The following is a 25,966-nucleotide window of genomic DNA, read 5'->3' on the forward strand; positions in this document are numbered from 1 at the left end:
AAAAACCTCACAGTCCGTGTTAATTATTTTGCCTTAAACATCCAATTGTTTTTGTCCAGAAATTTACAAATATTATGTGGGTTTCTCATTCCTGGCTACTCGCCAATTTACTATTTCTGGTTCTTTTCTTCCCCTTAGCAGATACTGGCGTCTCTGCGTCAACTTTCTTTAAGCTGAGGAATGTCTTTCAGTGCGTCCGAGGCACGAGTGTTCCAGACTCGGGTGCTTCCCGCTCCCCTACAGTTGTGAACAGTGCAGAATCCAAGGCGACGGGGTTTTGTGCCCTTTCTGTTGGTTCCACTGTTGTCTGGTCTGCTAACGAGATGTGAGACAGCGTCCTTATCAACAGCCCCCGGATGTAAGGCATCTGTTTACCTGAGGATACCACTAAGATTTTCTCTTTATCTTTGGTTTTCCCCCAATTGCTTATGATATGCCTAGATTTTGTTTTCTCTGTATTTATCCCGCCTGAGGCTCAGTCGGTCTCCTGCATCTATGTTTTGATTCGCTTTATCAATTTTTGGAAAAACACCAGCCACTATTTCTGTAGCCATTTCTTCTGCTTCCTTCTCTCCCTCTCTTTCCCATGTAGGGTTCCAACCACACAGGTCAGAGTACTTGGCGTTGTGCCCTGTGCTGGGTGCTTTGCTCCATTTCACACCCTTTTTCTGTATTTTTTTCTTTTATTTTTGACCATGTCTACTGACCTGACTTGAAATTCACTGATTCATCTCTCTACGTGGCTAGTCTATCATTAAGCTCCTCAAATGAGTTCTTCACCTCTGACCTTCCTTTAATTTCTAGCATTTCCATTTGGTTTTTTTTTTTACTGTTTCCATCTCTCTGCTGCAATTTTCCATTTGTTCATTTATGTTTTTTCACCTTTCCCACTCAATCCTTTAACATATTTATCTTACTTATTGAAATGTCCTTTTCTAATAATTCCAACACCTGAGTCATACCTGGGTCTCCTCCTATCAACTCTTTGCTCTCTCAACCAGAGTGACGCTTTGCTGTTCCTTCACGGGTCTCCCGACTTTTGATTGTATGTTGGGTCAGTCATACATAATTGGGATTGTACGCTTGATTATTGCATGAATGAGCAATGGAGACCAAAGCAAATCATATTTAACCCGTCTTCTTTCTGTCTGAGTCCATGGAATCTGTCACTGAAATGGGTGTGGACTTTGTTGCCGAGTCGGTCAGATTCGGTCACTCCTCCCCACAGTAATGCTGAGGGCAGGCTCAGGCTCAGGTCCAAGCTGGAGTCAGCCTCCAGCGCCGCCTCGCGCTTTGCAGACAGCCGCCAGCTTTCTGAACCTGGAGCTCTCTCTGATTCACAGCCCCACACGACATGTGCAAGACACTTCTTTTCCTGGCTTTCTGCGCTCTACACATCAATCTTTCTCCACCATGTTGCCTCGTCCAAAGCTTTCAAGGGGTGAGGTGTGCTCAGCAGGGCTTGGCGCCCCTTGGAAGGATGTCTCCCAGCTCCCGTCTCGGGCACTGGGCGCTCTGTGCAGCCTGACTCTGGGCTCTACCCTCACACTGGTCTCCACTGAAAACAGCTCCTTAAAAACCTCAGCTGCATTCTCCCCCGTCTCCCCCCATGGTCCCTGCCTCCAGGGAAGTCTCTGCGGTCTCTGCTTCCCTAGAAGGATCTCCTCCCTTTCTGAATTTAGTTCATTCAGGGCTCTTTGTATTCTCAGCTCCGTGGGCTTTTTTCTTTAAGGCTATGGTTTAGCAGCTCACCTCGCTTGTTCCTATTGTCAGAGTGGACTGGGGTGGCCTCTTGACGTTCTGCCCTTTGAGATGATCCAAACGTCTTCAACTGCTGACTTCTGAGTGTTCGTCCAACACCTATCCTTTGGGAAGCCCCTGACCCCACGTGCCCTTCCAGCTCAAGTTCAGCCAGTCATTAGTACTAAACAACACAGTTTGGCACCATAATTTCAGAGCTCTTCTCTGACGATCATGACAGCTACATGCTTGATGACATACACGGAAAAGATGATTCATAAAGTAATCCGTTGGAAACTGGTTGCATCACCAGTGTCGAAAGCTTACGCTTCCCACTGAGGTAGGTCATCAGCTGACGGGTGGGGAGACGGCCAGCACTGCCCAAAGCCCTGGCCGGGTCTGCACGAACGCTTCTCACACCCGAGTCCACATCAGCTCATCGGAGAGATGACCAGGGCTTTCTCCTCAGTCAAACCCTGGACACAGAAGATAATTTCTAGACTTTTGCACTTTTTTTTAACATATTGAGAAGCATCTATCTCACACAGAATAAAAACGTCTGAGCCAGAAGCCAATGTTGAGAAGCCGCTATCTCAACACAGCATAAAAATACCTGAGCCCTAAGCCGCCGAGTGCTCCTTTTCTGAACCATCCTTGTGACCATCATGCTCAAACAGCCGCATGGTGAGACGAGCACAGAGTCCGTTGTTCAAACTGGGCGCTTCTGAGAGGGGAAGGGCTCGCTGGACCGCAAGGAGCAGCAGCAGAACCCAGCACGGCCCAGGCAGGACCCCAGGCACGCCATTCCTGGTGGGGCTTTCAAAGACCGCAGAAGCCAGACCTGCTGGCAGGCGGCGGCTGCTGGAGGCGGCTGGACAGGACCACGGCGTGCCAGCAGCCGGGTGTCCTCAGACAGAGCGAGGCCTGGGGCACGGGCGTCGTCTCGTGGGCAGCCCAGGGCAGCAGGGCTCAGCCCCTGGAGGAACGACCGGTGCCAGCAGAGGGCGGTGGCTCCCCCTCGATGGGGCGGGTGCCAGACAGCCCACCCAGTGCTGGGCCCTCTGAGCTGGGGTGGGCACTGAGGCTCTGCGGGCATCCCAGGGTCAGAGCCTGGGCCCCGAGAGGCGGGCAGAGCTGAGCCCGCGCTCCTGGGCGTCGCCAGGGCCCCTCCCAGAGGACCAAGGCCCCACCTCCCATGCCCCACCGGGCCGCCGTCACCCCTAACCCCAGTCTCCTGGGTGCCGACAGCCACCTGAGGTCCAAGGGGCAAGGCTGCCCCACGTGTGTTTCCAGGTCTGGTGCCAGACAGAGCTCACGCCATAGAGTGCCCAAAGCTGAATGAGAAACGGGCCGGTGGGCTTAGGACTGACCGCCATGGGCGGCCATTGCCGCCCAGCTGAGCAGCCGCCGCACCCGCCCGGGACCTGGGCTCAAGGCTTCATTCGGGGCTGCCAACACCTCATCAGGAAGGCCTGTCCAACTGCTTCGCAGGGAGACTTCACCGGAACGCCTTCCACTCAGACTTCTCCCACGCCTGTCGCTGACCGAGCGCTGCGTCCCCGCCTTCCCGCCGCGCACACTCCATGCGGGTCGCTCGTTACCGACTGCTTGTGCCCGCTGCCCAGGCACCTGCCCCAGGGTCCCCACGACGGAGTCGGGATGCCTAAGGCCGGAGCCGAGGCCAGGCTGGTAAAGACTCGCCGGGCCACTGGAGGGAGCCCCAGATGATTTCTGTTTTACGTTCTCAAATCCCCAGCATCGAGAAGGCGAGGACCGAGGCTGGCTTTCTGCTGTGAGAGGAGACGGAGTCCATCCGGCCGGCGGTGTGCCGGGCAGCGGCCTCGCCCCTGGGTGCTGGGCAGGCGGGGGCACAGATCAGATTTTCTTCGTAAGCAGGCCGCGCCCCTGTGAGTCTCTCATGGAGCCAAACACACCTTTGAGCATCCAGCAGATGGCTTTCAGACTTGACCTGGTTTTCATTTTGCTTCTAAAACAGGGATGCCTACTTCTAGAAACTACAATGAACTGAGCCCTGGGCTGAGAGCTTCATCCTCCCACTGATGTCTGGACCATCACTGCCCAATGTCACGGCAGGACCCGGGAGGACAGAGAAGGGGAGCGGCCTCCCAAGGCGGCACAGCACCAGCGGAGGACGGAACCTCAGGCATCTTGCGCTGCCCTCTGCCGGCCCCCAGGACAGGGTCCTGGCGTCGATGCAGCCCCACGGTACCCAGCTCGGTGTCTGCTTCACAGAAAGTGCAAGGTGGAAAACCCGAGTTTAACATTGAAATACACAGTGTGGTGCTCGCCTCAGCAGCACCGCATGCGTGCTACATCGCTTCAGTCGTGTCTGGCTCTGTGCGACCCTATGGACAGCAGCCCTCCAGGCTCCGCTGTCCACGGGATTCTCCAGGCAGGAACGCTGGCGTGGGCTGCCGCATCCACCACATAAGCAGAGTCAGTGCAGGCGGGTCAGCAGGGGCACGGCCTGCGCCGAGGAGCTTGCAGAAGGCTCTCAGGACAGCTTTCAAACCCCCCACCCCGCCCCGCTCAGGCGGCTCCCTGGAGCAGGGGGCCAAGGGCTGGAGTGGGGATGCAGACCCTCCCTCTTTGTGCGATTCCCCTCCGGGGCCTGCGCTCGGCCGCCCTGTGCCCCACACAGCCGCCCTGCACGGGCCCCAGAGCCCAAAGCCGGGAGGGGTCTGAGAAGTGGGCTGAGAACCGGGCTGACGCGGGCTGCTCGGGCTGCGGAACCTGGGGAACCGAGTCAGCGCCCCTTCTCCGGGGGCTACGAACAGGCTGCGGAAAGGGGCGTGTTTGCCACCAACACCCAGCGCACAGCTGGCTGGAGGGACACAGCGTGGTGGAGCAGCCCAACCCGCCCCGGGGTGCCGGCGCGCAGCCTGGGGCGGGGCTGGGGAGTGACCTGACCGAACCTGGGGGTGTTCATCCGCCTTCCGGGCAGCCTCTGGGTCAGACCCGAGGCCAAGCTCTGCAGGCGGCGGGGTGCGCTGTCACATAGCCCGCCCTCCCGAGCACGCGGACCTGGTGCTGCCCCAGAGCCCCTCCTCAGCATGCGTGAGGGCCCCAGACGCCACCTCTAGGCCCTGCTCCCCCAGGCAAGTCAACAGCTGGCAGCGCCGCTTTAACCGGCTGTCATGAAAGCACACCTCCTTTCCCATCCAGAAGGTAACGAGACTGCTCGATGCGTCTGTAAACTGTTCTTTTCCATGGGCTTCGAGTCCCAGAGGGCTCCAGAGCAGACTGGCCCTGCTGCAGAAGGAACTCCCACCCGAGGGCCTGACAGCTGGCACACAGGACGCCCCGAAGGAGGGGTGCCCACGGACAGCTGTCGGGGGGCGCAGGAAGACAAGGGTGCACACAGGCCCTCCAGGGGGCGGGGAGGCGCCCTGTCCTTCCACCCTGCCCCCCACTCGCCCGGGACACGGGGGGAGAGTCCAGAGGGGTCGCAGGCACGGGAAACGTCCTGTGTGTGTGCCTGGACAACGAAACACCCCGAGCACAGGGCTGCGAGGGTCACCACCCCGACCCGAGGGCCGCGAGGCTCACCTGGGCAGGTGGCCTGTCCAGCTCCGGGAGGGCGTTGGCGGCGGCTGCCTGGGACAGGGCCTCCAGGTAGGGCAGGTAGCGCTGCAGGGCCTCGGCCAGCACGCCACCCTCCAGGCTGAGGCTCCGCTCGTCCGGGACGCTCTGCTTCGGGCTCCTGGGAAGGAGAGGGAGGCGTCAGGCGGTCCTCAGGCACAGTGCCGGCTCCGCCCACAGGGCCCACAGCGGGCAGGGGGGCAGCAGGGCTGTGCAGGCACGCAGGCACCAGGCCAGGCGGCGAGGGCCCGACCCGCCACTCACACCGCCCACGGTGGTGCCCTGTCTGCACCCAAGCCTGGTGCCGGGACACAGGGGGACCTGGTGAGTGAACCCTGACTTACTTTCTCAACAGCTGCCCCACCACTGGGGGCAGAGACAAGCCGGAATGGGGAGTCGGCCAGGACTTACTAAGTGCAGGGAGAACCTCAGCGGCAAAGAGGCTTCCCGGGCAGGGAGGGGAGACTGGCGAGCCCTGGGCCCGCCGCCCCCTGCTCTGGACCTGTCTCCGTCAGCGGCCGTCCCTCCACTCCCCGCCGGGTGCCGAGGAGCAGGCACACGGGGTGAGAAGGTCGTGCTCACCCACCTCCTGGAAGAGGGGAACACGGGTCCGCAGGGCATCGGCTTGCTAGTCAGCTGACGGGGAGATGACCCCGGGCCCTCCTGGCGCCCCAGTGCGACCACAAAAGGCAGGCAGCAATCCCGGGAAGCTGCCTGGAGGAAGGGGCCTGTTCTCGTGGCTTTTCTTGCTCTTCGCTCTCCCGAGAATCTGCACGGGGCCTCGGCCACTGTCAGCACTGGAGACAGTGTCCGCTGAACGAATGAGCTTGGAAACACGTGGTAGATCAGGTGACGCCGAGTTAGTGCAGAACCCGTGTCCCCACCGCTGACCTCGCAGAGGGCACCTCTCCAGCACCAGAAGGGCAGCCCTGTGACCAGACTCCGCTGTCACTGGGGGTGAGTTCAGGACAACCGATGGCTGCCTGCGGTGAATGGCAGTGACGCAGGTCATGAACTTAACTCGGGAAAAAAAGTCCCGTTTCCTTTTTCTTTAATGACAATGCATTTTAAAATCATGTAAAACACAGTACTCAGCCCCCGTTGGACTCGGACAACTGCAGATGCCATCTGTGGGCACAGGAGTGGGCAGGCTCCTGACGCGGCTGCACACGGCTCACAGCGCGCTCTGTGGGCGCTCGGCGGACGGGTGCGCAGCGACCAAGAGCCGCAAACTGCGGCCGGAGGCCCCGGCGTCCTCGCAGCTGCCACGTGCGCTTGCCGCTCACACAAGTAAACGCTGGGTTTCACCTGTGCTTGTTTCGCATTAACTGCTGGAAGTGCCCCAGAGATTGGAGGAGGCTAGCCCGGCCCCCAGCAGAGGCAGCGCTCCCAGTCCGGGCCAAGGGTGAGTGCCCGTCTGCTGACTGCCTCATTTCCCCCGTCCTTCCCCTGGTGTTTGTGTTTGCAGAGACGTGGGTTTTCAGGAACAGCTGGATTTTCATGTTTACTTGCAAATGCATCAAGTATGGTAAAAGTCGTGATACCTGCAGGAAAGGGCGGGCAGAAATGGGCCTGCGGCGCTCCCAGCCAGGCGGGGAGGGCGGCGGGCATGCGGGAAGGCCGTGGACACGGCGAGGGACAGAGAACGGGTTGCCTCTGCGCGCCGGGAGCTGAGAGCAGGGCTGGCCTCGCTCTGCGGCCAGAAGGCGGCCTGCAGCCTGTGTGCAGAGGGGACTGCCCGCTGCCTGGGTCTCCTGCAGGAGACCGTCGCCAGCCCCGGAGCCCCGAGGGTCAGGGCTCTGGAGCCTGTTATCACCACCGCCCCTTCTCCGAGCTCCCCGGGACCAGAGTCTGCACAGCTCAGGCCCGACAGAGGGGAGCTCCCTGGGCGCCCAGGCAGGATTTCGCTGGGCTCAAGGGCCCAGCCCCCTGCCCCCTGGCCTGGTGTCTTCTCAGACAGCAACCTGAAGAGGAGGGATCTGACCGTCATCGAGGCCTGGCGCGTCGCTGGGTCTCACGACGACGCCAGCTCGGGTTGTGCCTGGAAGCCGCAGGCAGAGCCCAGCTGCCTCTATGAGCGCGTCTCGTGTGTGTGTCTAGGTGTCTGTGTCTCTGTGTGTCTCTGTGTGTGTGTGCCTGTGTGTATGTGTGTGTATGTGTGTTCCTAAGTGTGTATGTGTCTAAGTGTGTGTGTTTGTTTTGTAACTATGTGTGTGTATCTGTGTGTCTGTGTTCCTAAGTGTGTGTATGTATCTACGTGTGTGTGCTTGTGTGTCTATGTGTCTATGTGTCTGTGTGTGTGTCTGTGTGTCTATGTGTGTGTCTTTGTTCCTAAATGTGTATTTGTATCTAAGTGTGTATGTCTGTGTAACTATGTATGTATCTGTGTGTGTGTGTCTGTGTTCCTAAATGTGTATGTGTATGTATCTAAGTGTGTGTGTCTATTTGTCTGTGTGTGTGTGTCTGTGTTCCTAAATGTGTATGTGTATGTATCTAAGTGTGTGTGTCTATTTGTCTGTGTGTCTGTGTCTGTGTCCCTAAATGTGTATGTGTATGTATCTAGGTGTGTGTGTCTATTTGTCTGTGTGTCTGTGTGTGTGTGTTTGTGTCCCTAAATGTGTATGTGTATGTATCTAAGTGTGTGTGTCTGTGTGTATGTATCTGTGTGCGTGTCTGTGTGTTCGTAAGTGTGTACATGTATGTAGCCACACGTGTGTGTCTGTATGTTTTGCAGGTGTTGGGTAAGGCTGTGTTACTAACAACCATATCCATTTTCAGTGATCAGGGAACAATGTTTTAAGTACTTTACTCCAAGCGTGACTGTTACCTACACATGGTAACAAACATCTGTTACCTACATGTGGGTCTTTACTGTGGTTTAGACACAATCTAGGAATGTTCCCTGGTGTCTGAGATGATACAGAATCTGCCTGAAGTGCAGGAGACCTGGGTTGCATCCCTGGGTCGGGAAGATCCCCTGGAGAAAGGAGTGGCTCCCCACTGCAGTCTTCTTGCCTTGGAAGTCCCACGGACAGAGGGGCCTGGCGGGCTACAGTCCACGGGGTCGCAAGAGTCGCACACGACTGAGCGACTGACACGCAGGCGGTGCGCGGGGCGCAGGTGGGTGTGCCTCCCCACCTGGGGTCACGGAGAACAGGCTCCTGGCCACTCTTTTCACAGGGACAGTCTGGTTCTCAAGAACAGGCCACTGATGTGAGGGGCTCGATACCCGCGTGTATTTCATACGCACTAGGACCTACAGAAAATCTCCACATTTGAGCTTAATTATCACAATTAACAAAAGTGTCGTGTTATTATTTCTGAAGCCTTTTCAAGTTACATTGGCTCAGACGTAATAGGATGAAAGTGATCCGGAGCCACACAGTTCTCTGCATCTCAAACCACGGCCACCGCTTACCTGACCACTTTTTAATGGATGAAATTTCATGTTCCGTGTGGTCAGCGTGATTTAACTGAATCAGTTTACGTCTCTGGTACTTTGTCTGTTTTTCTCACTAATTGCTGATCAATGCAAATAGAACCACCTCATAAATGTGCCTTTAAATTGTCTTGTTCATCTTCCCGGGGGTCTGTGCTGGAGGAGCGTTTGCCACACTAACGCAGGACAGCGACGGGCCGGGCGTCGCCAAGCCGAAGGTCGCGGGAATCAGCTTGCAGCCTGACTTCCGCCCCGTCATTCTCTTGAAGCGGATCAAAGCTTAGTAAGAGTCTGTTTTCTACCTCGGAAGACCAAGCGTGTTGTCTCCACTGGTCACTTTCCCACCCCTGCTCTGACCTTCAGGCTCCAGTACACACGCTGCTTTACGTTGTCCCCCAGTTTGCTGGAGGAAAGACTCCGAATTATAAATAGAATCGTTGCAGAGAGCACGCCGCAGCCTGGCTCTCACTCCCTTTGTCCACAACCCTAACCTATCTAACCATCATTTATTTTTGGAAATGGTTATTTCTAATCATTTTATTTTTCCCGGAAGCAGAGCTCACAGCTCAGTCACGTGCTCTGAGGAACGAAGGGCAGGATTCCGGTCACTGTGATGAGTCCTGCAGTAACCAAGTGCCGCGAGATCGTCCACCTGCTCCTTCCGTCTTTAGTCAACAGCTCTGGGCTGGACGCCCCCGAGACAGTCCATGCCAGCTGCCAGGGTGCGCCGGGACGGAGGTGGGGCTTAGACCTGTCGCTTCAAAACCTACCTGGAGAGCCTAGAGGCGATGGCCGCAGACTGAGAGACTCGGCTACAAACGCCAAAGGTGATGGAAGCAGAGTCACGGTCACGGGGGGAAGAAGGGGCAGAGAAGTTAGGGGTCGCACAGAGATGCCCCAGGGGCTCTAAAAATGCCACGTGACACTGTTTATAAAAGCCACCTGCCAATCAGAGCATCCGAAGGGCAGGCTTTCAGAGGGTGAATTAGGCAGCAGAACCCAGAGGACACAGGCGTGGCGATACCAATCGTAGAAAAGTGGGATCAAGACAAAGAGCAATAAAAACGACAAAGGCTCCATCTAAGCGCAGCAGGTTTGACGTCCACAGTGAGGAGGAGATGCCGGGAGCTGGGCTGGGTGTCAGAACCCCAACTGCGTGAAGCAAAGTACATTAAAAATGCAGATAAGGTTTTCGCCTGAGACATTTCAATAAATCAAAATATAAATAAAGAATTTGACTCTGAATAATTTATACATAGTTATAAATTTTATGTCTAACCATCTATAAAAATGTGTACTCTTAAATAGTGGATACAAGGTTTTTAAGTATCCACTGAAAATTAATAAACATGTGGTATAAACTAGGCCACAAAGAAATCCCAAATTTCTAAAAAGAAAAAGCTGAATATGTCACATTCTCTGATGAAAATGCAGTAAAAGTAGACAGTAATTTAAAGTCTAAAGAACACATGACTAGGACGAAATGCGAGCCTGCACTTACTGCTCCCACAGGGTGCACAGCTACAGGGGCAGATAATCGAGAACACGGGCAAACGGGCCTGTCCACATCGCAGGACGACGCCAGAACCACGCTCGCAGGCGAACTCACAGCCGCAAGTGATGAAAAGATAAGGACAAAACTTTCAGCTCAAGAGTTTCATTAAAAAAAAAAAACACAACAAAACAGTAAATGTAATGATAGTAGAAAGAGGAAAATCCAGGAGATAACTCTTTTTATAAACTGTGTTAAAGGGTAAAGATAGACGTCGATGGCAAAGTGTAATAACCACGCATGCAATGAGCAAGTTTTAAGTGATTACACAGTACTGTGATCACACGAAGTCAACACATCTGGGAATCCCTGTGGAAAGGATGAGAGTGCTCTGCAGAAAGGTGAAGCCTCCAAATTCGCACAGTGAGACCTGTGAGCATATTTCACCAATGATCTGAGAAGACAATGGGAGTGGTACGGGATTTAACCACACAGAAAGATCGTTTAAAATATATACTGGGCAGCAGAAAATTCAACACTGAAGAAAATTTAGCAGGAGGTTTTTGAAAAGAAGGAACATTATTCCATGCGTATCCATGTGCATCATTCCACGTGTATGTTTGTTTCCTGACAAACACCGAAGGAGAGCCTGGGCAGCCAGGATTCCCGTGCTGGCTGCTGAGTCATCAGCAGATGCCCAACAGGATGCGCGGCATCTCCAGTAAGGGAGCCGCTTGCAAAGACACGGCAGGACCAGGAGAACCGCAGGCTCATGGCGGAGAATGGCCGGGTCTAGGGAGGGAGAGCTTGAAGAGGCAGACCTGGGGTCCGAGTGGCCGTGGCCTTGGCAGAAAGGTCACTGTGCTGCCAGCCCTGCCTGCCAGCTGGGCTGAGTCTACCCCAACCCGCCGAGCCTGAGGCCAGCTGGGGCTGAGTTTACCCCAACCCGCCGAGCCTGAGGCCAGCTGGGGCTGAGTCTACCCCAACCCGCCGAGCCTGAGGCCAGCTGGGGCTGAGTCTACCCCAACCCGCCGAGCCTGAGGCCAGCTGAGGTTGAGTCTACCCCAACCCGCCGAGCCTGAGGCCAGCGCCTGCTGGCTGCCAGGAAGCCCGTCTCCCGGGGTGGAGTATGGTGGGGCGGCTACTGGGGAGCATCCCGGTGTGCCACCCCTGGCACGAGGCTCTGCCGTTAGAACCAGATGGTTGGTTTATTCGGGTTCAGTACCCTCGAGAAAAACATGATCCGTCCAGCACAGGAGGCTATGAGCACAGTTCCACCGGCGACCACACCTCGTTCATGGGCAGAACAGGCCACAAATCAGCTTCTCCAGAACGGGGCACACGAAGAGCTGCAGCCTTACACAGAAGCCTCCATATGGAGAGAAACAGCCCAGGAACACACAGAAACACTTCTGTATGGACACAGATCGTGCACAGGAAGTTCATATAGAAAACTCCAACCTCTTCACATGTGTGTTTTTAAACTTTTCATCTCACTTGTAATCTAAAAAGCCACGTTATTTTTCACAGCAAACGGGCAATTGTTTTAAATGACAGCATCAGCAGTGGTAAGAACGTGGCACCTGGGTGTGGCCCTCATCTGATTTCTCGGGCGTTCTCTCTGGAAACACTCTTTCTGTGATGGCGACCTGGCCTTCCCCACGCTCGGCGCCTGTCCAGCCGGGGGAGCTGTTCTGCTCTGTCTCCTGGCACTCCCGACTCCCTGCGCCGCGGCCTCCTCGGTGGCGTCCGAGGTTGCCTGGAACAGTGCAGCCCGCTCAGGAGCCTCGGCTCCAGCAGGAAGGCGCCACGGGCTGTGTGAAGCGCCCATGCATCACTCAAAGACCAGCGTGAAGAGTGTGAACCTGCCCAGATGAAAACGGACAGCCTGACTGCCTTTTGAGTGTTATTTTTGCAGAACAGACTCCCGTGGCAGGTTCTCGTTGATGAAGCTCAACAGACTGACGAGGATGACAAGGCAGAGCTCCCACCTCCCCTCAAGACGCGCACAGCCTGGCCGGGGAGGGCCGCCCAGTGAATGTGCTCTCACTTCTGGCACGTTGAGTCTGCAGGACCCGGTGGCCTGGCTGCCCCTCTGCTGGACGGACTGAGCAGGAAGGAGGAGGCCGATGCTTCTGCACTGGGATTTCTCTACCCGAGGCTGCGGGCAGACGGTGGGCTTCCCTGCTCAGCCGAAGGGGCGGTCCCTTCCCTGCTGTCTGACCTTGAGGAGCAGCCGCCCGTCAGTTTGGGGACAGCAGCCAGCTCCCACACGCTGCCCATGGGCCACCCCTCCCCTCCCCAGGCTGGTGTCCTCCTGCACAAGTGGGCAAAGCGGCCACACCCTCCGCATGTGTGCGGAGACGACGAGGTGGAACAATTCCGGCTCTCACAAGCTGCTGTGCTGGGGCCCGAACGCTGCTTCCATGGTTTAATTTGCTTTTTGTACTAAACTGAGCATAAATTCTTACTGGGAAATGAGAATTCTTGACCCTCCTGCTTTTAACCAAGGCTCTGGAGACACAAACTCTCTAAGGGTCCGGGGAAGAGTTATAGACCCTTGGGCACGTCTGTTGTTGAGACCAGCTGGAAGGGTCCCCCTCACACCCTCCCCAGGGGCCAGGACCCTGTGGTGGGGGGAGTCCCATCTTCCCCTTCCCTACATCCCAACTTCCCGGAGCATCTACACCAGAGAGACGGGCTCTTTGCTCCATGAAACAAGGAGAGGGCTGGTGGACACGGGCCAAGGAAGAGACACAAACAGGTTCACTTTACCTGGCGGGGCTGGACGCCTCGGGGTGGCGCGGGTGGGTCTGGGGAAGGCTGGCGAGCTCCCGGGCCATCATGCGCTGGGTGGAGTCATCCTGCCACGTGAGACCTGGAGAGAGAGTGGCGGGCACCATGTTAGCCTGGAGGCTGAGCCGGAGGCCATGCCGCGGTCCCCGAGGCACAGCTGCGGGTGCTCTCCCGCAGTCTCACCCATCAGCCAAGTCCCCTCTCTGCGGTTTCTTACAAGCTCTTCTCCTTATCAAACCCCAGCCCTCCGCCCTAGACCAGAAACGTGGTGGGTGCTTTGCTATATGAACAACACAGGCGGGGCGGGGCCGGGCTGGACAGGAGGTGCACGCCGTGGTCAGCAGACAGACTCTGTCCACAGGGAAGACGCGACCCTTCCGCCTGGGGAGGCCTGGCCACAGGAGGTGCTCCTCACCCAACAGCGAGCCCGCGGCCAGCGCTCAGCGCCGCTCCGCCTGCCCGCGGCCGCCACGTCCTGGCTGTTCGCTCCTCGCAACCCTGACCTGCTTAAGATCCGCACGTTGGAAATGAAATAAGGGTTATTGTTACTATGAAAGCAATTATCATGGGGCTTAATGTACTGTATCTGGGAGCCAATTACGTTATATTTAATACTCAAATGTTATGACAAAGAGCTTTATAACAAGGGCGAAGTAGTTACGAAGGCAAAATCCATGTGCCTATGCATTAATTACATGCACTGCAGATCACATGATAATTATGCTCAGAATTACCAAATAACTCCCAAGAATAATTATTATGCAATTTGTACATTTTAGATCTTATGGTAACACTTTAGCACTTAGAACTACCCCGTGCAATTATCCATAATTATCTAATCACTAAATATCATGTAATTACAGAGATATATTTTTATGCCCTGTACAAAAACACATTACCAAAAATCTTCGCAACAGGACGGCTGTGCTTGTTTGCGTGTGTGCGTGAGCGGGGAGCAAGCAGGCCCACAGCTCGCTGAGAACACTTATTCTGGGCAGAATTAGAAGAATGTCTCGCACATAAGCTGTCTTCATGAACACACTTCAGTAATTTTCAAATGCAAACCTAACATTTTTTAAAATTTACGAACGGCAAGATTCAAGCAGCTGGATCACTTCTAAGTCCCAGAAGCCCGTGGCCTTATCCTGAGCGGGAGCTGCAGGAAGTGCAGCCGTGGGCAGCTCAGCTTCTGCGCTGACAACTCGGGGGAGGTCGCTGCAGGGAGACCAGCCCCAGAGGCACCGCCGCCCTTGCTTCAGGATTAAATATGCTTACTGTCAGCAAGCATGTTCCACGTGACAGGCACGGCGAGAAAGCACCCCACATGAAATGTGCTCGTGTGGCTGTCATTGGCCCATTCCCAGAAGACCCACAAGCGAAAGCACATTTGCAACACAGCGTAGTATCTAGCACCTCGGACCCGGAAAACAGGCCTGGTCTTATTCCCCAAAGTCTGGTCTCCGCATTGACGTCCGTCCACCAGGAACAGAAAGAGTCAAGAGCACAGAAAGAACTTTCAGTGGAAAAAAGTTGAAGTTAAAATTTAAATAACAGAGCTTTGATAATATTTTTATCTGAAGAGCGCAGAAGCCTGAGTCATGCCAACTTTGGGGTCTGTATGGGCCGTGAGAAGAGCGCTGAACCCCTAGCCCAGACCGCTCAGCTGTCCTGGAGCAGGCAGAAACGGGGCGCTTGGGTAGAGAGTCAGAGGAAGGCGCAGCTCCGGGGGCTGGGCGTCCCCGGGAGAGACCGTCCCCGTCTGGAAGACGGTGAGACACGAGGGCCACGCTCACCCCTGCAGCACAGCCGGTCCTTGGAAAGCACATGTGGGCAGCTGAGAGCACAGAAAACAGACGGCCAGGGGCCAAGAAGCAGGTGCTGGGCCCCCAGGGCCTCCCTGGCTTGTGATCTCAGGCTTGGAGCTGAGTCACCAGCAGCCCGGGTGCCGGCCAGGCCCCAGTGAAGCCGCCTTGCTCCCGTGAGAGGGTCAGGAGAGGAGCCACTGAGCAGCTGCAGACAGAACAGCTCCACTCCCACCAAGCACCGCAGAGGCCCACAGAGGGCCTGGGCGTCCTCCTCCTGCGGCCAGGGCGTCCTCCTCCTGCGGCCAGGGCGTCCTCCTCCTGCGGCCAGGGCCCCTGCCAGTGTCGGCAGAGCAGCTGACGGGGAGGGGTCTTTCCTCCCCACTGGGGGGTCACACCTCCGCGGGCCCCCGTGGAGACCAAGCCGGGGCTCAGACTCCCACCGACCCCACTGCCTAGCAGTGAGGACAGGAGCCGGCCCTCAGGGGTCCGCAGAGCTCCGGGGGGCACCCAGGCTTCCACCTCCACCGGCAGCAACAGAGCCCCCACCCCAGCTCGGCAGAGCAGTGCCAGGAAAATGCAGCTACTGCACAGGTTTCAGTGAATCTGGAGTCTCGTAATATAACCCCGAACGCCCAGGCTTCCACAGAGCACCACTCTCACCAAACCAAGGAAACCTCAAGCTGAAAAGAAGACAGTCTGCAGACACCAACACTGAGATGTTGGCCTTATCTGACAAAGATGTAACACAGCCATGATACAAACGCTTCAGGGAACAATCACGAACACTCTAGAAAACAAATGAAAAGTGGGAATTCTCAGTAAAGAAATAAATATAAAAAGGACCAAGGGAAAATGTTGTAACTAAGAATACAATAACCAAAATATATAGCTCAGTGGATGCACTTCATTGAAGGATGGAGGGGACAGAGAGATGAATCAGGGACCTGGAAGAGAGGACAATAAAAATCACCCAATGCCAGCAACAGAGAGAAGACAGTCTGAAAAAAAAGGACAGAGCCTCTGGTTGTGGGGCTATAACAAAAGACCTAAGGTAATATAAGAGTCCCAGAAGGAGAGGAGAAAGAAGGCAGGGCTGAAAATCTACTCAAAAAATAATAATAATGGCTGAAAATTTCTCAGTTTTGGCAAGAGATAAACTTGAAGCTCCAATATCTTGGCCACCTGATGGAAAGAGCCAGTCATTTGAAAAGGCCCTGATGCTGGGAAAGATTGAAGGCAGAAGAAAAAGGGGACAACAGAGGGTGAGATGGTTGGATGGCATCACCAACTCAGTGGACATGAGTTTGAGCAAATTCTGGGAGACACTGAAGGACAAGGAAGCCTGGTGTGCAGCAGTCCATGGGGTCGCAAAGAGTTGGACCCGACTTAGTGACCGAACAACAACATAAACCAAAAGAGCCCAGAAGCTGAGCACCCCAGACAGGATGAGCCCAAATCGCCTCCAAGACACTGATAATTAAACTTCTGAGACCTAAATGCAAAGAAAAAAATATTGAACATAGCCAGAGAAATGATGCTTTAGCTACAAGGGGAACATAATTCAAACGACAGGGAATTTCTCTCAGAAACCAGGCTGCTGCTGCTGCTAAGTCACTTCAGTCGTGTCCAACTCTGTGTGACCCCATAGACAGCAGCCAACCAGGCTCCCCCCGAAACCAGGCAGGCCACGTCAAATCACATGACATTTTTCAAGAAGTAAAAGAAGAAGCTGTCAGTCCAGAATCCTGACAGGCGGCCAATCCAGATGCCTGGCAAAAGTGTGGTTCAGGAATGACAGGGCAAAGGAGACATTCTCAGATAAGTGAAAATGAGAGCCGACTTTACCAGAAGATCTGCCCCAAAAGAACTGCTGAAGGAACTTCCCTAAATAAGGTGATGGCAGAAGGAACCTTGGAACATCCAGGGCGAAAAGGCATGAAAAGCAAAGACATGAGTAACTGTGATGAGCGTCCCTCTTCTGAGCTTTCTAAGGGATGTTGGACAGTTGAAGCAATACTATGATGCGCTCCTCAGTATATGCAGAGGAAATATTTAAAATAATTATAAAAAACAAGGGAACGAATCATAAAGGGAGGTAAGGGTTCTATATCCCACTCAAAATGGTAAAATTATGACACCAGTAAACGGTGAGACTTTTGTATATATAATGTACTATCTGTACCAGCCACTAAAAAGGTTAACAAGAGGCAGATCTACAGATACATTAAAATGGATTTGTAAAGACTGTTAGCCTAAAGTAATGTAGGAAAAGAATACAGATAAAAGAGAACACGTAGAAAACAAAAAATAGGACTTTGAGTCTTAATAAATCAATAATTACATTAAATATAAATAAATAGGTTAAGCAAACCAATGAAGATAGACACAGACTGAGTGGATTAAAAACGCATGACCCAACTACATTCTGTTTATAAGAAACTCACTCCAATATTTGAGCGGAAGTAAAAGGATAAAAAAAATATATCATTAATCAAAGAAAAATAGCAGCAGTTATTGTAATGGCACATGAATTAGTCTTCAAAACAAACAAACTTACCAGGGACCCAGACAAATATAATGGTGAAAGGGTAAATTTGCCAGAAGATACATCCATTCTAAGTGTATACGCACCGAACACCAGAGCTGCAAATAGGAGAAGCAGAAACTCTCATCATTCAATTACCCTCCTAAACATGTGTGTCTTCATCCAACTAAGGCGGACCATGTCCTGGAACACAAATAAAACTCAGCAAGACGAAAAGAACCAAAATCATTCAGAGTATGTTCTCCAATCACAATGGAATCAAACTAGAAATCAAAAACATAAACATAACAAGAAAAGTCTCCAAACACTTGCAACTTAAACAACACTTCTAACTAAGCCACAGGTCAAACAGAATCCAAGGGGAAAATACACTGAACTGAGTGAACATGGAAACACAACATACCAAAATCTGTGCTTGAAGCTGCACTGAGGGAAAGTTTAAGCACTAAATACCTAGATTAAAAAGACTCAAATCAATCATATAAATTCCCACATGAAGAAGCTAGAAAAAGGAGAGCAAAATAAACCCAAAGAAGGAAAGAGAAGGAATCAATAAAACTGCAATGTAAAAATAGAGAAGTCAGTGAAAACAAAAGCTGCTTCCCTGAAAAGATCAGTGAAATTGGCAAACCTCTAGCAAGACTGACAACGAAAAAGGGAGAGCAGTCACGATGAACGTCAGCAGTGAACCAGGGACAGCAGCACAGATCCTGCAGATCCAAGGCAACAAACAAGCGCGCCCCCCCCCCCCACCACACACACAGCAACTGAGATGAAACGGACCCATCCCTTGAAAACACAAACCACCACAACTCACCCAGTATGAAGCAGATCATTTGATAGCCCTATAATTATTAGAAAAATTGCATTCTTAATTTAAGACCTCCCCAAAAGAAATCTCCTAACCCAGATGATTTCCCTGGATAATTCTACCAAACATCTAAAAAAGAATCAGTATGAATTCTACAGAATCCCTTCTGGAAAATAGAAAAGGAGGAAAAAGTTTCCATTTAACTTTATGTAGCTAATATTAGGAGAAGGCGATGGCACCCCATCCCAGTACTCTTGCCTGGCAAATCCCATGGACGGAGGAGCCTGGTAGGCTGCAGTCCATGGGGTCGCTAGGAGTTGGACACGACTGAGCGACTTCCCTTTCACTTTTCACTTTCCTGCATTGGAGAAGGAAATGGCACCCCACTCCAGTGTTCTTGCCTGGAGAATCCCAGGGACAGGGGAGCCTGGTGTGCTGCTGTCTATGGGGTTGCACAGGGTCATACACGACTGAAGCAACTTAGCAGCAGTAGCAGCAGCAACAGCTAATATTAACCTGAACCAAAAGCAGACACACACTGCACCACACAAAAAAAGAAACCTGCAGACTAATATCCTTCGTGAATATTGACATAAAGATCCATAAGATAATATTAACATGCAAGATCTAGCAATATTAACATGCAACTCCATTACACAGCATGGAGTTTATTAAAGGGGTGCAAGACTGGTTTAATACAAAGTAAATCAATGACTTCAACACCTTTTTATGATGAATATTCATCCACTTGATACTGAACATCTGTCCACACAGGCCCTACAGCTGCCATTGTAGCTAATGGTGAGAAACTAGACCCCTTCCCACTCGGATCAGGAACGAGGCGAGGACGCCCTCTCTCAGCATTGATCACAGCAGAGCTAAAAGTTCTCAGCAGCGCAATGGGGCAAGACAAGGAAATACAAGGCACACACATGAAAAAGAAACAAAACTGTGCCTATTTCCAGATAACATAATTTTCCACATGGAAAATCGCAATGAATCTACCAAAAACTCCTAGAAGAACTGATGCTTTCAAACTGTGGTGCTGGAGAAGACTCTTGAGAGTCCCTTGGACAGCAAGGAGATCCAACCAGTCCATCCTAAAGGAAATCAGTCCTGAATATTCATTGGAAAGAATGACTGATGGTGAAGCTGAAACTCCAATACTTAGGTCACCTGATGTGAAGAGCCGACTCGTTGGAAAAGAACCTGATGCTGGGAAAGATTGAAGGTGGGAGGAGAAGGGGGCGACAGAGGATGAGGTGGTTGGATGGCATCACTGACTCAATGGACACGAGTTTGAGCAAGCTCCGGGAGTTGGTGATGGACAGGGGAGCTAGGCATGCTGCAGTCCACAGGGTCGCAAAGAGTTGGACACTACTGAGCAACTGAACAACAAACTGGAAATAGCCCAGATGCTGCCCAATGAGTGAGGGGGAACCAAGCAGGTCCGTCCATCCTGTGCATTAGTTAGTTCTCAGCAATAACAACAACCCAGTGAGCAAAAGGGAGGAACCACAGACCAGCCACAACATCGTGCCGAGTGAAAAAAGCCAAAACAGCCACACGCTGCGCGGCTTCACTCACACAACATACGTGGCCTGCTCTGCTCCACCGCAGCAGGCACTCCAGAGGCCAGCCGGACGCCTGACCCCTGACCCCTTACAGTCAGCTAGCATCCAGGCTGACCTGTGGTGACTGTATGATAAAGTTATCAGCAAACATCTGTGGGAAATAGAGAGGAGAGACTCACTGGGATGGGGAACTGGGAGAAACTGCACAGAGAAAAGCGGTATTTGAGCCACGTTGGAAGGATACGTAGAATTCTGAGGGATGGAGAGGGGCTGAGCAGAAATGCAAGAGTGCAGCCAGGGCGGGATGCAGTCGGCAGGGATGTAACTCCAGCCGGGGTAGAGGAGGGGCTGGAGGGTCAGTGTGAGGCCATACAGGCCTGGACGCCACACCAGGATGGCTGGCAGTCTCTGCATGCAGCACAGAGCCCTAACAGTATTCTGAGCAGGACGGTTCTGTGTGCAGGGGAGGAGTGAGCCCAGGAGGGGGAGGGGGCGGGGAGGAGTGAGATCAGGAGGGGAGCAAGGGAGGGGGAGGAGGGGGAGGGGTGAGACGAGGAGGGGAGGAGGAGGAGGGGGAGGGGTGAGACGAGGAGGGGAGGAGGAGGAGGGGGAGGGGTGAGACGAGGAGGGGAGGAGGAGGAGGGGGAGGGGTGAGACCAGGAGGGGAGGAGGAGGAGGGGGAGGGGTGAGACGAGGAGGGGGAGGAGGAGGAGGGGGAGGGGTGAGACCAGGAGGGGGGGAGGAGGAGGGGGAGGGGTGAGACCAGGAGGGGAGGAGGAGGAGGGGGAGGGGTGAGACCAGGAGAGGGAGGGGGGAGGAGTGAGATCAGGAGGGGTAGGGGAGGGGGGAGGAGTGAGACCAGGAAGGGGGGGAGGAGGAGGGGGAGGGGCGGCAGCGGGGAGTGGCGGGAGGAGTGGGAGAATGGGGTGGGGGAGGGAGGAGTGAGACCAAGAGGAGGAGGAGGAGGGGTGAGACCAGGAGGGAGAGGGGGAGGAGCAGGGGGAGGCCCACGCCTCGGGCTGTAGGCTCCGAGCAGGGACATCACCCTTCTGGTGACCAGCTCCCTCAGGTGTAAAAGGACCATCTCACATTTGCCATAAGCGAGATATCAGACCAAATGTGTTTCATTCACACCGGCACGAGGCCGCCCTGTAACTGAGGTACCCATGGCAACGGCAGGTGGAGGGTACCCATGTGGGGGAGTCTGACCTCTCCAAAGCGGCTGAGGCCCCAGCCCCTGCATCTCGGGCACCCACAGGCAGCTCCCAGCAGGCGCGAGGTTCCAGGCTGCACTCGGTCACGGGCTGGGCATGTGGCCCGAGGGGTGCGGGTGACGTCCTCCTCGGGGGGTCAGAGCCCCAGCCTGAGCCCCAGCAGAGAAGCCTCATCCGAGAAGCCTGATCCAGCAGGTCCCTCAACACAGAACAGCTCCCCTTGAAGAAGCCCCACACTGACCTGCTTGGCGGGTACGCCGAGGGCACAGCAGCAGTGCCAGTTCTCCTGAGACCTCGATGGACCCACCCGGCTGTGGGCAGGACCCAGAGGCTGCACAGGAGGGGTGGGCGCAGGACTCGCGGTCCTGACAGGGTCCCCGTTACCACCCGCCCGGCACCGCGAGCACCCCCTGAGCAGTGCCCCCACCCGACCCCCCCAGAGAGCCCGCCTGGGAAACAGCCTCGGCCACGTCGAGACCGAGCGACAGAGGCAGGGACGCAGAGGCTGGGACGCCGCCTCCCCGAGCCCTAAGTGTGCACGACGCTGCCTCCGTGGTGCACAGGCGGACGATGTGGGGAGGCTCCGGCGCAGACAGGCGGCTTTAGTTATTAGACTTGTTTAAGACACACTTTCGGAGAAGGCAATGGCACCCCACTCCAGTACTCTTGCCTGGAGAATCCCACGGACTGAGGAGCCTGGTGGGCTGCAGTCCATGGGGTCTCGAAGAGACGGACACGACTGAGCGACTTCACTTTCATGTTTCACTTTCATGCATTGGCGAAGGAAATGGCAACCCACTCCAGTGTTCTTGCCTGGAGAATCCCAGGGACAGGGGAGCCTGGTAGGCTGCTGTCTATGGGGTCGCACAGAGTCGGACATGAGTGAAGCGACTTAGCAGCAGCAGCAGCAGCAAGACACACTTCCTCCTTCCTCTGGTACATGGAGTGAGAGTGAGCGAAAGTCGCTCAGTCGTGTCCAACTCTTTGCGACCCCATGGACCACACAATCCATGGAATTCTCCAGGCAAGAATACTGGAGTGGGTAGCTGTTCCCTTCTCCAGGGGAACTTCCCAATCCAGGGTTCAAACCCAGGGCTCGCACACTGGTACATGGAGCACAATACAGATGCCACAGAAGTTAAAGTCTGCGCCTATGGGAAGGGGTTAGGCACCAGCCTGCAGAGACGAGTGCGACTGGGCTCTGCCTATGACTGTGTGTGGAGGCCCAGTGCGGTGGGGGGCTCCTGTGACCTGGAGGCAGCTTCCTTGGGGTGAGTGATGAAGGGAAACAGGAGGTGTCGTGGGCTGCGGGCTTGTGTCCCCCAAATCCACATGCTAAAGCCTAGCCCCATGGGGCGTCCCCGGGGGCGGGGCCTGGGGGCGGGAATGAGGGCCCTGCGGGAGGCTGCCTGGGGGGACCAGAGCCCTTAGCAGAAGAGGACCACGCCCCCTGCCGGCTTATCAGGACGGAGGGAAGGCGCTGTCTGCAAAACAAAAGGCGCGTCCGCGTCAGCGACCAAGCGGGGCGCCCTGACCTTGGACCTCTGGCCCCCAGACTGTGCGCAGCTTCCGCCCCATCTGGGGCTCCACTCAGAGAGGAATTAGGCAGAATATGTTCAGTGAGCAAGGTGAGCGTGTGGGTCCTGGGCCTGATCACACACCCGAGGATGGTGTGAGCTGCGGACGCTGGTCTGGGGCAGGGGCCCCGAGGGTCACAGCCACGCCAGGGCCATGACTCCAAGGTCTGGGCTCCCTGGCACCTCGCAGGACACCCGCGCTCCACATAAGAGGAGGCCTGAGTCCAAGACCCTGTCACCAGGATCTCCGTTGCCATGGCAACCCCAGCACCTCAGCCCCTGGGGCAAGTGGAGGGTGGGGTCTGCAGCCTGGACCCCACGGCCCGCCAGCTCCAGCATGTCCGCCTCATGGCCACGTCCACCGCAGAGTCTGGGCCGGGGCAGGGGCCGAGGTGGCCCCCTGGCAGCAATTGCACCCCCGCCCCCACGCCTCTGGGTGGGCCAGGCGGTGGGAACAAACAGCTATGCGTGGGTGGACTGGCGTTTCTTGCTCCTCGGTTACTTGCACGCAGTTCCTGGCGCCCGCAGAGCAGAGCTGCCCCCGCCCTCACCTCCCCTCTGGTTAAGGCAGTGAACAACACTCACGTTCCCCAACCATCTCGAGGGCCGCAAGCCCCGCGCCCAGCCCCAGCCATGGGCCCCGGGCAGGTTACAGAGGACAGGAGGGGTCAGCATGTGGTCACAGCTGAGCGTGGAAATAGAGGGATGCTGGGCAGTTGATCCAGAGAAGTGTTGGCCGGGAAACAGCACAAGCTCCGTAAACGAGGTGGGTGATGTGATGTGCAGACCCAAGGCTGGCCTCTGCCTGCCCCGACCCTGCCCTCCCACCATGCTGCCCAGGGAGGAGACAGACAAACCCGCTGCCCGGATGGACCCCACCCACTCAGGGGGGCCTGCCTTTCTTCCCGGAACTGAGGCTCGCTGGGGAGGGGTCCATTTGACCCGGGGTCCCTCACCTCCCCCTCACGACCCAAGAACCAGAGAGGAGGTGAGGGCATGGCTCCCCCGCACCACGTGAACTGTGCAGAAGTGTCCTACCCCTTATTCCAAGCCCTTCAAATACGCATCGAGCACTAATGCCGGGAGAATTTAACATAAACTCACGATCTTTGCTCCCATTAACTGATCTCCTCGGTCAGGTCGTGTCACGTCTAGTCACCTGAACCTGGGCATACACAGGCGCCCAGGCTGAGCCAGTAACCAGAGCGGGTCTGGTCATCGGTCACCAGTGAGCTAGCTAGCTGGTCAGTTGTTAGGCTGTCCCTTCACAGGACTCTTGGAAAGGAGGAAGGGAAGAGCCGCAAACAGCGCCCACCCCACTCCCTGGTGGGTCCCATGATTCCAGGCACATGTGTTGCTTCTACAAAGAGGCCTGCACAGACCAGGATGTCCCGAGACTGCCCCCCGGGTGGGCTGCCCCCTGCACATGGCGCCGGCCCGGTCAGCACAGCACAGCTTGCCTGCTGACCCTGCTCTTGCCCACAGCGGCTGGCAGGTCCAAGGCTAGGATCTGGGACTTCCCCGGGCCAGTGCTGAAAATGCTTCGAAAGGAAGCAGACACCGAGAAAACAGCTCAAAGAGGGCTGGGCCAGCTCCAAACACGCCACCGCAGGGGTTCACACCCCACCCCCCTGCCAGGGAGGACTCGTCACAACGCCGAGCACTGCAGGGGGCTTCAGAGGAGCGAAGACTCGCCGCTTCCCGAGGGCACGGATGGCCCTGAACCCCATGTTAGGGAAGGAGAGGGCATGGGTTTAGCTCCCCAAAGGGCAGAGGGGGCGACCTCAGTCACCTTTGCTCCTGGAAAACCAAGTACTTCAACTTCATTGAACCCCAACATTTATTCCACAGACAAACATACTTTGTCTAGCAAAACGGACCCAAAAACAAGAAACAGGAATTGTTGAGTGACAGGGAAACCCCTGAGATGTGCGCTCGTGCCAGGAAAACCTGTGGAGGACGTAAACCCAATGCTCAGACTGTTGCCTGCGTGTCCCTCCTCACCGCCCTCCAGCCCCTCCTTCCACGGGGCCCTGTCCATTCCTGACGCCCAGTGTCAGAGCGCCCAGCACCTCACACGGGAGCCCAGGCATGCCTGACGTGACACACGTGTGCACACACGTACGTGCACACACGCACACAACATGTGAAACACACATGCACACGGACCACATGCACACATGCATATACACAGCATGCGTGACCGTGCGACACACGCAACATACGTGCAGGTGCGGCGTGCACACGCAGCATACATGAACACACGGCACGTGCCACACATGCACACAGAGGACGCGCCCAAGGCTGTGATCTCCCCCCAGAAGAACACCAAGGACGGGGTTCCAGCGGAGCACGTTTGGGAGGAACACCGGGGCCTGTCTGACCCTCCCCACCAGCGTCCTGCAGGTCACAGCACAGAAGAAACACAGACACACGGACCTGCCCTGACTGACGGCGCTCAGCGCCCGGGGGGCCAAGCTCCTGGAGAAAAAGAGGGTCCATGCTCAGGGCAGCCTCGAGAGGAGCCCCGCCTAAGGTCTCCTCCTCGGGCAGTCCTCAGAGTCACCGCCTGACGTCACTGCCTGGACCCAGATGCACTGGACCAGCAGCGGCAGGGCCGTCCTGAGCAGCCCAATGGCGGTGTCTCCTCTCACCCGGGGGCCTGGCCCCTGAGCCGCTCCCGGGGGGGTGGGGCAAGGGCAGGGTGACAGGGCAGGGGCTGCTGGGGAGCCCTGTAGAGGAGGGGGCGGGCTGCGCCCCTGTAGCCCCCTACCTCAGGCCCTGCAAGTGGCCTCCGGGACCTTCTGCTCACAGACGCTGATGAGCCAGCTTGCAGTCCTGAGCGCCGAGCTCTGCGAGTCCTGCAGAGCCTCCCTGCCTCCCAGAGGCCACGGCCGCCCGAGGCGCGCTCTGCCCCCGCCCCACGGTCACCAGGCTGCCCCCACACACGGCCACCAGGATGCCCCCCTCACAGCCACCAGGCTGCCCCCCCACACGGTCACCAGGCTTCCCCCCTACTTGTCACCAGGCTGCCCCCACACATCACCAGGCTGATCCCCTACAGGGTCACCAGGCTGCCACCACATATCAACAGGCTGCCCCCCCACAGGGTCACCAGGATGCCCCCCTACTAGTCACCAGGCTGCCCCCACACATCACCAGGCTGTCCCCCCCACAAGGTCACCAGGCTGCCCCCACTCCAACTGCAGGGTCCCCAGGCTGCCCCGCTGGACCCACGGCTAAGCTGCCCCCTGGGTGCAGGAGCCTCTGGCTGGGGGGCTATGGCGCTGCTGACCCTTCAGAACAAGCCCCACCAAGCCTGCCCTCCTGCTCAGGGTGCGCAGAGAACTGCCTGCTGGGAGAAACGCCA

At 55.7% G+C, this 25,966-nt stretch overlaps 1 protein-coding gene across 1 annotated transcript in view; it reads right to left on the bottom strand.

The window, feature by feature from the left end:
• Positions 1-25,966, bottom strand: part of PTPRN2 (protein tyrosine phosphatase receptor type N2) — a 611,408-nt gene that overhangs the window by 398,515 nt on the left and 186,927 nt on the right. The window contains exons 4-5 of the mRNA XM_025291953.3: positions 13,050-13,152; positions 5,311-5,464 (exon numbers count right to left, since the gene is read on the bottom strand). Of these exons, the coding sequence (XP_025147738.2) occupies positions 5,311-5,464; positions 13,050-13,152 (257 nt within the window). The remainder of the gene's footprint in view (positions 1-5,310; positions 5,465-13,049; positions 13,153-25,966) is intronic.

Source organism: Bubalus bubalis, chromosome 8 (genome assembly GCF_019923935.1).
Source record: "Bubalus bubalis isolate 160015118507 breed Murrah chromosome 8, NDDB_SH_1, whole genome shotgun sequence".
NCBI classification, from domain to species: domain Eukaryota; kingdom Metazoa; phylum Chordata; class Mammalia; order Artiodactyla; family Bovidae; genus Bubalus; species Bubalus bubalis.